Source organism: Dermacentor variabilis, unplaced genomic scaffold (genome assembly GCF_050947875.1).
Source record: "Dermacentor variabilis isolate Ectoservices unplaced genomic scaffold, ASM5094787v1 scaffold_12, whole genome shotgun sequence".
Taxonomy (NCBI): domain Eukaryota; kingdom Metazoa; phylum Arthropoda; class Arachnida; order Ixodida; family Ixodidae; genus Dermacentor; species Dermacentor variabilis.
In genome coordinates, this window is record NW_027460280.1 from 6571613 (window position 1) to 6585013 (window position 13401).

The 13401-nt window shown below is 46.6% G+C and overlaps 1 protein-coding gene and 1 long non-coding RNA gene across 5 annotated transcripts in view; one reads left to right on the forward strand and one right to left on the reverse strand.

The window, feature by feature from the left end:
- Positions 1-13401, forward strand: part of LOC142566373 (carboxy-terminal domain RNA polymerase II polypeptide A small phosphatase 1-like) — a 305196-nt gene that overhangs the window by 274919 nt on the left and 16876 nt on the right. Inside the window, exon 7 of one of the 4 annotated variants that reach the window (XM_075677324.1) lies at positions 11464-11621. The exons of the other annotated variants lie outside the window; for them this stretch is intronic. Within the exon in view, the coding sequence (XP_075533439.1) occupies positions 11464-11502 (39 nt within the window). The 3' untranslated portion in view covers positions 11503-11621. Of the gene's footprint in view, positions 1-11463; positions 11622-13401 lie in introns of those variants that run through there. 4 annotated transcript variants of the gene reach the window in all.
- LOC142565995 (uncharacterized) lies at positions 4600-5853 on the reverse strand. The gene is made up of 2 exons (XR_012824946.1): positions 5624-5853; positions 4600-4701 (listed from the first exon to the last, which is right to left on the reverse strand). It is a non-coding gene; the product is annotated as an uncharacterized LOC142565995 (long non-coding RNA).

Here is a 13401-nt window from a genome sequence, read left to right on the forward strand (position 1 = left end):
TCGCTGCGCGTCCTACTGCACTGAGTAGATAGCGTTCAGTTGGCGCTTCTGCCTCACCGAGCAGACGATCGTTGACGAAAATTCAGTGCCAGTGAATCACGAGAGCACAAGCGAATGTTCGACAAGTGCGTGGTCTCGCCACAAGTGTAAGTTGCGGAGGGCAGTGAGTAGCGCTTACTATGCACGCTGTAATATTTAGTTAATAAGATTGAGAATTCACGAGTAGATTGCCCTTGCGGTTGCCATGAAGATGATGCCGCAGCGCTAGGTGAAGTTGGACAGTTTGAGCAAGCATCCATACTGCTATCATGGGCTTCAACTTGGCACACACTATCTGTTATTGAGCAGCACTCTTAGCATTTCTTATTAATGTGCAGTTTATTAAGATTCAGTGATTAGGGCTAATTAGTGCTTTTCCTAAATTGAGTCGGCTTTGTCCTGTAGTGCCGCATTGCTCTGCTGAAGTCAAACTTTGTGTCAGCGTCAATTTGTTACGTCAACACCAGTGGAAGCAGATACCTTTAAATTTTCAATCAGGCGTTCTACACATGTGCAGTCAGTGATTGTGAAATCCATTGACAAGAAGTCAAATTCACGTGAGTGTACCTTTACGCTGTCATTTCTTTCCAGGCAAGGTGAAATTACAAATTTATCAGGCACCATTTGCGTCGCACATCAACGATTGCATGCCTGTAAGGGGCACCACTATGAAGGCTAGCTAGCACACAAAAGCTTTTTCTTCTTCAGAAACATGTACTTCGAATAAGTTCCATACTTCCATACAGCAGCACCGCTTTTCACCAGGTTTAACATTATCAAAGTTTCTGATGTTTATGAATTTCCTCTAATAAATGCTCATCATTCCTCAAGTCGCTGTCAGGGCTACAACGAAAGTTAACCCCACAAATCCCAATGTACCATTTTTGATACGCTGATAGTGGTGCTTAAAACTCGAAAGCCGCCGTAAACCCAATCTAAAGCCTGTACTATATCTTTGTTGATATACTGACGGGAGTTTTCAGTTATGGATAGCTCAGCAAATCAATTACTAATTGTAGAAGGATCGACATTTGGGCGAGTTGGTACTGGTTGAACATCTTGAAGGGGCAGCGCGAAAAAACGACGACAGAAGGCAGGAACACACAGGACAGCGCTGAACTCACAACTAACTTTATTCGAAGGCATACATACACTTAAGTACACAACCCATAGCCACGTGCTCTCCCATCCATGGCGTCATATCAGTGCGCAGGCAAAGTTAAGCTGAAGTTAAGTTAAGGAGCGCGCACTGTCGCTGCTGCACAACCACAACCTAGAGCAACTAGCTTCATCTGTAAAAAAGGCTAAAAATCTTAATTTGGACATATTCTTCGCAGCAAAGACCCACAAACCGGACATTCCATTTCGAGCAATAGTCACGGAAAAGGATACTTGGCAGCGGGTGGTCTCGGGATACTTACAAAGGCATTTGCAATCATTGGTGATCAGAGATCCTTTTGTGGTAAAAAACTCGGATGATCTTATCAGCTTCCTCGTTCAATCTAATCCTGGTAATTGTAATATTTTCAGCATCGATGTTCAAGACCTGTACTATAACATTCCACATGACGAACTAATGATAAGCGTTAAACTTTGTGTCACCGAGGACAATGACGAGCTTAAATTTTCTAGCAGCTGTGGTGTATCTGTCAGCAGTTTTCTCGAGATTCTCTCTTTTTATTTAGCTTCAACCGTTGTTGAATGGAAAGGAAATTTATACCGACAAAAATCTGGCATTTGCATTGGCTCCAAGGTTGCACCGGTACTAACTTTTTCCTAGGTAGCGTAGACAGAAATATAGAAAGTAACCTAGATGACCGAACATTGAAAGTGTTAAGATATGTTGATGATTTTCTCATCTTTGTGAAGAGTACTAATCTCCAACAAATGATTCATAATGTACTTCAAATATTCCACAAATGTGGCTCAGGACTAGTTTTCACACATGAAGTGCCGGATAAGAACGAATTACAATTTTTAGATACGAGGCTCAACTTAACTGATACGCATGTGTGCTGGATGTATTGCCCAAGGTCAGAAAAACCAATTTTAAATTTTTACTCCGCACATTCCAAGGTTGTAAAAAACGGCATTGCGTTTTCGGTTTTATTTTCCGCACTTTCGAAATCGTGTTTTCACAAGACGTCTAAGAGTTTCTTAACACAACTGGAGCGTTTGAGAGCGGCAGGTTTTCGAGAGGATGCTATCCGCATGACAGTACAGAAACTGGTTAAACGTGTGAAATTAGGAGCACCCTCAAGAATAAATAATCCAGAGCCTGCTGATAAGAAGAAAAAACTGGTTGTAATTCCATATGTGCATAAACTATCCCATAATCTCAGGAATGTAGCAGGCAGATTTGATATAAAGGTTGTTTTTTCTGCCCCTAACAAGTTGATCAAAATTTGTGGTAAGATCGATAGGAAATTGGCCCAGGCTGCCTCCACTCATGCTGGGAAAGGCTGTACTGTTAAGCATTTGTCCCCGTTTGTGCGCTGTAGAATGGGAGTTGTGTACGAACTTCCATTTTCCTGCGGTCACGCATATATCGGTCAAACAGGTCGTTGCCTCAATATTAGATTGTCTGAACATAGGCGCTCACTAACGGGTAATGCCTACTCGCATGTCGCGCGGCATTGCTCTGAGCATGGGTGCACTCCAATATATAAAGACACCACAATACTTTTCACGCACAAAAATCAGACTACGAGGGAGATTATTGAGGCCTTCTATATCAGAAAAAAAGGGTCGCGCTGTGTAAGCATGCCATCGATAAATTTGCATGATAGTGAATTTGAATTTTTAAGCAGCTCCATAACGTAGTATTAGATTAAATGGTTTCGCGTGTTTTTTTTGTTTTTTTTGCCTGCGCACTGATATGACGCCATGGATGGGAGAGCACGTGGCTATGGGTTGTGTACTTAAGTGTATGTATGCCTTCGAATAAAGTTAGTTGTGAGTTCAGCGCTGTCCTGTGTGTTCCTGCCTTCTGTCGTCGTTTTTTCGCGCTGCCCCTTCAAGATGTTCAATTACTAATTAATTACCATACGAATAAATTTTTAATCAATGACCATTTCACTGTTATCTTTTTAACAATGTGCTCTTCATGGCCAGAAATAAATTTGAACAAGTTTTTCGAATTTTCTTTGAAGTGAAATGGCTTTCGCGCTTTGTGGGGTTAAGTGACTTGCATGCCCGCAGCCACGATAGGTGACTCGTGCCGTATAGGTATACTAATTATTTAATGCAATCACTAATCTGTAATGTGCCTTCACTTATTCAGCCGTGTGACAGCCAAGGCATTAATATTGCTGCCTGTACCTGGAGAGAGATGCAACAGAATTTTTAGGCGATAGCGTTAAGGAGCCCGTGTCGCAGAAAATCCGGCATCAGGTGTCGGATGACATATCAGCAAAAAGATATTCGAACTACACATACCCAGGCCATTCATGTGATGCAAGGAATTCACTGAATTTCTCAAGCTAAAATACGTAGAAATATCGTAAACTACGACTTGCACACAACCTACAGACATGATAGCTCTCGGATTGTAATTTGAATATACGAGAAAACATAATTCTGTTACGCGAAAAACGAACAGGCCCCTTTTCCAGCGTTTCTACAATGCACAGACCGGCGTTCGCCATTTGTGCACACCGGCGCGTAAATATCTCAAGAGTCCACAGAGCGGCACGCCCGCTTCCTTGAAACACTTCCAGATGGCGCTCGCCTCCACCGCATCATAGTGTTCCTGTATATGCTCCCGCAGGGAGCAGAGTTGCGCATAGGTCCGCCGTCGTGATCCAGCTCTGCAGCGAAGCCACTCCTCGTGCGCGCAGGAGCCAAATGCCGCGCGGTGTTCCGCCTTTTTCTCTAGTGGTCGCGAGCTACAAGCGCCAATTGTTCGCAGGCGCTTAGCAAAGGGCACTTCTTAATACAGGCTATGCTCAAACGTTTCTTCGTGCAGTCGTGCAGTCGTAGGGGGTGGGCTTCCAACCAACCGAAACCTTGTATGTACCTATGTAAACACGCATATACAAAAACACACACGAACGTACAAATAGGGGGTAGGACCGCCTTCCATTCCCCAAAATAAAATACTCCCGTGGCTCGAACAGCTCCAAAGTTCGCTCGCAAACGCGCAGTACGTTGCCACAAAACGCGGTGCAATGATTTTCAGCATGCATATGAAGTTGTCTTATCACTGTCAGAAAGCAAGAAATGTTTTAAAGAGTGTTTAAAACTCCACACACGTAAGGTGGACACTAAGCGCATTTTGGCTGTTGAAACCAGCCGATTAATGACCGTCGCCAAGAGAGCTATTGTGCCTGCAGTTATGTCAGTGACCGTTAACAGAGCGTCATTTATCACTAACCATCGTTCACAACAGCTGCACGTTTTCGATAAATGCGGTGCAGACACAGATTTAAGCGCATTTCAAATGTTCACATGCGCACATTTTAAGCAAAGCTTGCTTTTACGATTCATTCATACCGCAGACTAATCAGCTATATAGTAGCAGCAAATCTGCACGTAGAAAAAGATTCAAGATGCAAGAGCTTCTAGATCAAATTTATTTCATACAAGGGAATGCATGAACGGCTGCTGGCAGCAGGCCAAGTGTGCTGGTTCTTGGAACCTTGGGGGCAGAATTCAAAGAAACTGGAAAGAAAACAAGCTATTAAGAGTAGGTTATTTTTATTGCACTAATCACATCAAGATGGCAAACTTGCAGAGTAATTATTCACACAGTGCAGACTGTAATCTGACAACACATTTTTCTTGATCTCTTACCACTCGGAAAAAAGCCCGTAGTTGAAGACACTGTATCAAATCAATGAAATCACTGAAGCAGCTTTTGGCCAAAAAGCCAGGTTACAAAGCTTTGTGACCTATCGCATCAGAGGCAAGGAAATTCTACGTCATTGAACAGTGCATTCACTCCACTCCCGCCCACAGGAAACAGCATTCACCAAAGCACAACGTAGATTTCTAGCGTGTTTAAATGAACGACAAGTTTTTGTTCCACTGGCCGATACATGATGCTCACAAGCTAGCACACATACAGTTGCGGCTTAGCTTCTATGGCAGCAATTAGTTAACAAAATAAATAAGCCTGTGCACTTCAAGACAATACATTGACTAGAATCAATTTTACTGTTCTCAAAACTTCACACGGAGAATGAATATATTACAATTATCACAGCTCGAGAGCTAAATATGCATATGCCAACTTAGCACCCGTTTTATCCTTGTTCCCTTGTGTGCTTTCTGCAACGATGTCCTAGCTCTTCAGAAATTGCGGTTGACGAGAGAGGTACATATTATTCATTTCAATTTTAAACTCTGAAGGGTGCATTCCAACTCAAGAAGCCCAGACTGGTTAGCAACAACACTCTCACTATAGTATCAGTGTGTCTCCAGCTAGTTTGCTTGGCTGAAGCATTTACTCCTATGGCTGACTTCCGTGCGGTTTGTGCAGTGTGGTGTGCCGCACCCCGTCATACTGGAATACAAGTGCCAGTACGATGTGTTTCCTATCACTTCACCAAGGTCCTTGACTTCACGTCGTCGAATACCGTACCTGAAACCCGCAGCTGCTCCTCTCAACGCACGATCGACGGTCCGCTGATTGCAATGGCGATGGCACTGACGGAAACGACAAATTCGCATGAGTTGGCGATGCGCCCGTAAAGTTGGCTTCGCAGCGGCGCGGATCATTTGACGTCATTTTTCGCGCTCGGCCAATAGCGGTGCGAGCGGCGCCGGAAAAGGTATGCGCAACTCTGCTCCCTGCGGGAGCATATACAGGAACACTACCGCATCACTGCCCATGCAAGAGGCCGCGTTTCGACCAGAAAGCCCGCCTTCGTGCATAGCGTTCGCCGCTGGCGTTTCCCGGTAAACATTACGGTTACATATGCTGCAGTGGCCGGGAAATGTGAGAAGCAGTCAGGGACCTTTGAATGCTATCGCGTCTCACTCTTAAAGGCAAAGCTTAAGCGTCCTCCGATTTTTTTTTTTTTTCATAGAACTGCTCCATGTTTTAGAACGACAGAAAGCTGAGCTAGTTGGTAAGGATTCATTATGCAAAAAAGAGGTGAGGCGTGCAGACAAGACACGAGAGTAGAGAAGTGGACAACACGAACGCCGACTATCAACTGAAGGGAGCACTGAGGCAAAAAAAAAAAAAAATAAGACAAAACTCATCTGCGCAAGCCCATGTTTTATTTCATTTATTTTCTCGTCTGAGCCTGTACGCAGGAACTCGTGTATGGATTCTCACTAATGTTAGGGTCATTTTAGCCAATTTTCCCAACCGTGTCACTTGAGCAAAATAATTTCTCAAAAAATTACATGCATATAAGCATTACTTGCATAGTATTTTCGCAAAACATTTTGAACGGAAAAAAAATTTTGGTCATGTGAGCGCTATTTGAATATTGCGAAGTGATGGAAAACCAGGTGTAAAAACAGATTCGCCAAAAATCTACCGTCTTCTGCATTATTTCAAAATTTGCATTTTTGTGTTGTCTGAACATTGTTCCTTCATTATAAAACAGTTTACTAAAATAACTTCGTTTTTTACTCCTTAGCACTGCGGTGAAAGTGCGCAAATTGTGGCATTTTCGCAGCATTTTTCCCAATGACAGTCGGGAGAAAAGCTCGAATTACTCTTATAAAACTTTTCTTAAAACGTACTATCTTCTTTAATTTTATTGTCGCCTATGTGCTGCTCACAGGCTCTTAAATAAGAGCCTGAATTTGGCAAAAACGTTATTTTGGCCTATGTTTAGATGCAACACACAAGGTGGTCCATGAAAAAATAAGCAGAAAAGCAGATATAATTGAAAAGAACAACTTTCGCCACGGAAATTTTAATCGGAGTGATTTGCGTTTTCATCGAGAAAAACATGTTAGAATTTGAGTCCCATCATTGGGTTACTTTGGTTCGCGCTTCCACTTCACATGATGGCATGTTGGTGGGAAATAAAAACCGGGGTGTTGCACATGGTAGTCTGTGTGGTGAGGAATAAAATCTGAGATAACCAGGTGTTCGTAAGAATTTGAATCTTGAAGCTAAGCTTATTTAAGGTAGATCAACATTGCGCACTTGCATGCTGCTGAAAGTATACATATGCGGCCGCCTAAGCGTGAAAGTGGTAGAGCAGGCCACAAATCACTTTCATGAGCGTGAACTGGAAGCACCACTTGAATGACACACGTTCAGTCACTGGGAAACCAGTGAAAACAGACCAATTATTTGGTGAATATTTTTGATAGGGAGCTTTATTGCACATATTTTACTAGTTCTGTGATGTCTACTATTCTTCCTGCTACTTCAGGCTGTTGTGAAGCCGGGGTTTCGTGCGGCCACGAAGGTTTCATGGATGGTGCCTTGCCAGGAGAAAGAAAGGTTTTGTGTGACGTTCATTAGATGAAAAAAGTGTTATATAGAAATGCACATGATCAAGTTTTACAAAAACGATTCCATCTCGGAGCACACTACACGCTAATACCTTTGCATGTCTGAGCCTGTCCTCACAGCAGTCCAGATTCGCTTTTTATCCCGTTTATTTCCTCATTTCACTCATCGAGGGAATTCATTGTTATTCTTCATAGTCAATCGCAAATGCCGAACCGTTCACAATATCCCGCCCCCAACGCCCCTGCATATGAGGCAACCACATGGCAAACTGTGAACCTGATGTCGACGCCATTCCCATGCGAGTCCTCCACAATGACCCCTTTCAGCAATTAGTGGCCTCTTCATGACGGTCAGTTTGTCAGGATCGGGAGACTGGCCTTTGCAGTAGTCGGAGGGCGACGTTGTTGTCTGGTAGTCAGCTGTCATTGTTTACGCATCACCGTCCGCGCGACGTCCAGTCTTAGTCCGGACAGGCACTTGTCTCGCCTGTAAGCTCTGGGCGGTCGAAAGAAAAGCCGGTGATACTGTCACGATGCAGGACATGCAGGCAAGAGGCAATGACGGTGTTGTTATTGCTGGGGTGCTTCGGCCGCCATGTTCTAGCGTCAGCTGGTTCCTTCGGCACTTGCCTTGCATAAACATTTGTGCTTGTCTCTGCCTCGCAACATTTTGGTGGAGGTGCGGTTGACCTCTTATTGACCTCTGCTTGGGCTACTGGCAGATCGCTGTTAATGAGATGGATCGCGAGAAGATAGCCTTTATTACTCCTGATGGACTTTTTCAATTCAGAGTCATACCCTTCCGACTTTCCAATGCCCCAGCGACGTTAGAGAGAGTGATGGACACCCTTCTCCAAGGCTTGAAATCGACCATCTGTCTGTGTTACCTCGACGACGTAATCGTTTCTGCTCAAACCTTTGAAACCCACATTGACCGTCTCAAGACTGTCCTTGCTGTGTTTCATGCTGCGAAACTTCAGCTCAGCTCATTCAAGTGTCACTTCGGTCGCCGTGAAATAACTGTTTTCAGGCACCTTGTAAATGCCAATGGAATTCAGCCTGACACGGCCAAAGTTCGAGCCGTGCAAGACTTTCCTGTGCCATGTTCAGTTAAGGACATTCGCAGCTTCATAGGCTTATGCTCGTACTTTCGTCGCTTTGTTCAACATTTTGCTGAAATTGCGCGCCCTCTCACCGAGCTTTTAAAGAACGATGTCGCTTTCACATAGGGACAGTGGCAGGCCGAAACCTTCACAGACTCTTGACGAGCTCCCCAATTTTAGCCCAATTCGACCCTTCAGCACCCACTGTAATCCGTACAGATGCTAGTGGTCACGGCATTGACGCTGTACTTGCCCAGATTCAGCATGGTGAAGAGTGCGTTATCACTTACTCAAGCCGTCTTCTGTCCACAATCGAGCGCAGCTATTCTATCACGGAGCGAGAGTGCCTAGCGCTGGTTTGGGCGATAGCGAAGTTTCGCCCATACCTATTTGGTTGCGATTTCCGTGTAATTACCGACCACCATGCGCTCTGCTGGCTCTCCTCATTGAAGGGGTCCCTACAGGGCATCTTGGGCGTTGGGCACCGCTCTTGCCACTTTCTCTGTAGTGTACAAATCCGGCCGTTTATATCAGGACGCCGACTGCTTGTCCCGCCACCCTGTTTACCCACCGGAGGCCACAGACCTCGAATCCGACACCAGCATTATGTCCATCTCAGACTTCCTCAACATTGGCAATGAACAGCGCCGTGATCCCTTTCTGCGAACCATCGTAGATCGGTTAAGTTCGCCAACTCCTCACCCTTTCGTGTATCTCTTCTGTATTTCTGAGGAGTCCTGTACAAAAGCAACTTGCGCCCTGATGGTGCTGGCCGTACTGGGGCACCTTCAACGCACCATGCTTCAACAACTCCATGATGCACCCATCACTGGGCATCTCAAGGGTCAAAGGTGTTATTCACACCTTTTACCGAGTCCGGCTCTGTTTCTTCAGGCCTGACCTCTTCCACTCTGTGCACCGGTATGGGTCCGCTTGCGACCTGTGCCAACGCCGGAAACCCACTCCCATCGCTCCAGCTGGGCTTTTACAACACATCGATATTCCCACAGAGCCTCTCTTTCGCGTGGGACTCTACCTACTTGGCCCTTTCCCTTTCTAAACTAAGGGCAACAAATGAGTTGTCATTGCAATGGATTACGCCACGCTTCGCCATTACGGGAGCTCTGCCTACAAGTTGTGCCACTGACGTCGCGGATTTCCTCCTACATAACGTCATCCTGCATCACACTGCTCCACATCAGCTGCTCACGGATCACGGACGTTACTTCTTGTCAAAGGTCATTGATGATATCCTCTGCCTATGTTCTACCGAGCATCAAATAGCTACAGACTAATGTTCCCGCAGAGCGACTGAACGGAACGCTTACCAACGTGCTAGCTATGCTAGCTATGTACATTTCTCCAGGCCACCAGGACTGGGACGTCGCTCTGTCATATGTCACCTTCGCGTACAATTCGTCCCACCATGATACTACAGGTTACTCACCACTTTATCTCCTGTTTGGCCGTGATCCCATTTTGCCCCTGGACACTGTACTTGCACAAGTCGCGCAGTCGCACACCGCTTATGCCCGTGATGCGATTTCTATGGCAGCACAGGCCCGTCTGATTGCCTGCGCTCACCTCAGTGATTCCCAGGCTTCCCAAAGTCCCGTTATGATATGCACCATAGAGACAGGCAGTATTTACCTGGCCCCCTCGTGCTCCTGTGGTCACAATCTCGTCGTGTGGGCCTGTCAAAAAAACTTCTGTCACAATATTTGGGTCCCTACCGAATCCTGGACAGCTTTTGGATGTGACATACGAGATCGCTCCCGAAGAGCCAGGCCTGTCGTCCGTACAGCCAAGAACAGATGTTGTTCATGTCTCCCGTTTAAAGCCCTACTTGCGTGCCTTCCCCTGGCCATAATCGCTTGCACTGAATCGGTGCTCCAACCCCGGCGTCGAAGTGTCGCGATGCAGAACAGGACGTGCAGATAAGAAACCATGACGAAGTGTTGTTGCTGGGGCGCTTCGGCCGCTATGTTCTAGCATCAGCTGGTGTCTTCAGCATTCGCCTTGCTTAAACAACATTCGTGCTTGTCTCCACCTCGCAACAATGCGAAACATAATTGCTTATCTGTCAGTCTCAGGTGACGCTGATTTAGCCGCCTTGAGTAAACGACGAATTGTGAAAAGTACTCCACAGCTGCACGTCTGCCAGTGAAGCATGCTTTGTTCCTAGGGATCGCCAGGCACAACAGGGCCAAATAGACAGTAGTCGGCAAAGTTTTATCCGGACACGAACCACAATGCCTTTTTGATGTCACGCCTCAGAAAACCATTTTAACAAAATACTTTTATAAAAGTGGTCTGAGAAAATGAAAGTGATTTGTGGCCCGCTCTACCACTTCACGTGTAGGCGGCCGCATATGTACACTTCCAGTAGCATGGAAGTGCGCAGTGCCGATCTACCCTAAATAAGCACACCTTCAAGATTCAAATTCTTACAAACTCCTGGTGCTCTCGGATTTTATTCCTCACCACACAGACCACCATGTCCGCCACCCCGGTTTTTATTTCCCAACAACATGCCATCATGTGAAGCGGAAGCGCTAGACAAAGTAATGTAGTGGTGGGACTCAACTTCGAAAATTTTTGTCTGAATGAAAACGCAAATTACTTCGATTAAAATTTCCGTGGCGAAAGCTGTTATTCTTCTCAATGATATCCGCTTCTCTGCTTATTTTTTCATGGACCACCTTAGTGTGTTACTAACGTCTAAACATAGGCCGAAATAGTGTTACGGGGATGTTGGGAGTATAGAACGTGTGTATTTACAATATATATACAAAATGAGTCAGAGTAGTTAAGATGGCTGACCACCAAAAACATTCAGCAGCCAGCATCCCGCGATCTTCTGCCTCTCTCTTCTTTCATCCTTCCGTAACAGGACCCCTGGGTGGTGAAGCGCCGTCTCAGCACATGGTAGGCGAAGAATTGCGAGCGAAGTATGGCTTCAGCCGCGAAACGTGCACGACATCAGCAGGCGTCGGACTTGAGGATGCATCAAACTGTAGCGGCAAAGTCTCATAATTTACGTCGTTAACTTGACGTAGGACTTGAAAAGGCCCTGTGTAGCAAGAGAAGCTTCTGGGAGAGGCCAACCCGACGACATGGTGACCAAAGGAGCGCCCAAGCACCAGGCGCGAACTTAACATCGCGATGGCACCGGTCATAACGCTCTTTTTGTATATGCTGTGAGTCTAATAAACATGATCGGGCGACTTGGCGTGCCATATGAGCGCAATCGATGACTTCGCAAGCGTATTTAGTTGCAACACGTGGCACAGAAGGGAGGATGGTGTCAAACGGCAATGTGGGGTCACGACCATACAAAAGATAAAAGGGTGAATATCCTGCGGTGTCATGTCGGGACGAGTTGTATGCGTGGCGTCCCAGTCGCGGTGGTCGATGGAGACGTACATTGACAGCATCTCTGTGATTGTTCGGTTGAGACGTTTCATAAGACCATTCGTTTGTGGGTGGTAGGCGGTTGACAGCTTGTGCTCAGTGGCACGAGAGAGGAGGAGGAGGTCGTCGACAGCTCAAGACACGAATGAGCGGCTGCGGTCTGTATGTAACTGTCGAGGCGCACCGTGGTGGAGAATGACGTCGTGGAGGAGAAAATCGGCAACGTCTGGTGGCGCAACTAGTTGGCCACGGCGATCCACTTATTCCCTCTAGTCGTCATCGGAAAAGGGCCACGCTGGTCAAGGCCTACACGAAAGAACGGTTCAGAGGGAATTTCAATTGGATGGAGTCGTTCGACAGGTGCCAGGAAAGGTTTCTTCCGGTGCTGACACAATTCGCAAGTTGCGACATAATGACGCACAGAGCGGTAGAGGCCCGGCCAGAAGAACCGGCGTTCAACGCGGTCGTATGTACGCAAAACTCCACGGTGGCCCGCCTTCAGTGCATTGTGAAGGTCGAGAACGACTGATCGCAGATGACGAGGAAAGACAAGGAGCAACTCGGGGCCATCAGGGTTGATATTGCGGCGATAGAGGGTGCCGTCATGCAGCACGAACATGCGCCACGTGCCGTCGGTGCTGCCATGTTGCACTCTGGCGATGATGGACTGTAAGGATGCGTGACATTGTTGTTCAGCCCGCATGTCAGCCAAAGCCATCACGCAGGTCACCGGATCATGCGCAACAGGATTGGGAGGATCCACGGGGCGACGCGAGAGGCAGTCAGCGTCATTGTGGAGGTGTCCACTCTTGTAATGGACACTAAATTAAAATTCCTGGAGCTGCAAAGCCCAGCGACCAAGCCGTCCTGTCCAGTCCCGAAGGGAAGACAGCCAGCAGAGTGCGTGGTGGTCTGTGACGACCGAAAACGTGCAGCCGTACAAATATGGCCGGAACTTGATAACAGCCCAAATTACATATAATAATATTTGGGGGTTTTACGTGCCAAAACCACTTTCTGATTATGAGGCACGCCGTAGTGGAGGACTCCGGAAATTTCGACCACCTGGGGTTCTTTAACGTGCACCTAAATCTAAGCACACGGGTGTTTTCGCATTTCGCCCCCATCGAAATGCGGCCGCCGTGGCCGGGATTCGATCCCGCGACCTCGTGCTCAGATTAAAGCCAAGCACTCCCTCTTGGTGGTGGAGTAATTTCTCTTCGCAGGGGACAGCAGGCGGCTGGCGTAAGCTATTACGCACTCGGCACCATCCTATTGTTGAGTGAGAACAGCGTCGATGCCATGGCCGCTTGCATCAGTGTGGACTCCGGTCGGTGCAGATGGATCAAAGTGGGCAAGTATGGGAAGGGTAGTCAGAAATCATATGAGAGCGGCGAATGCGTGAGCTTGCTCAGGG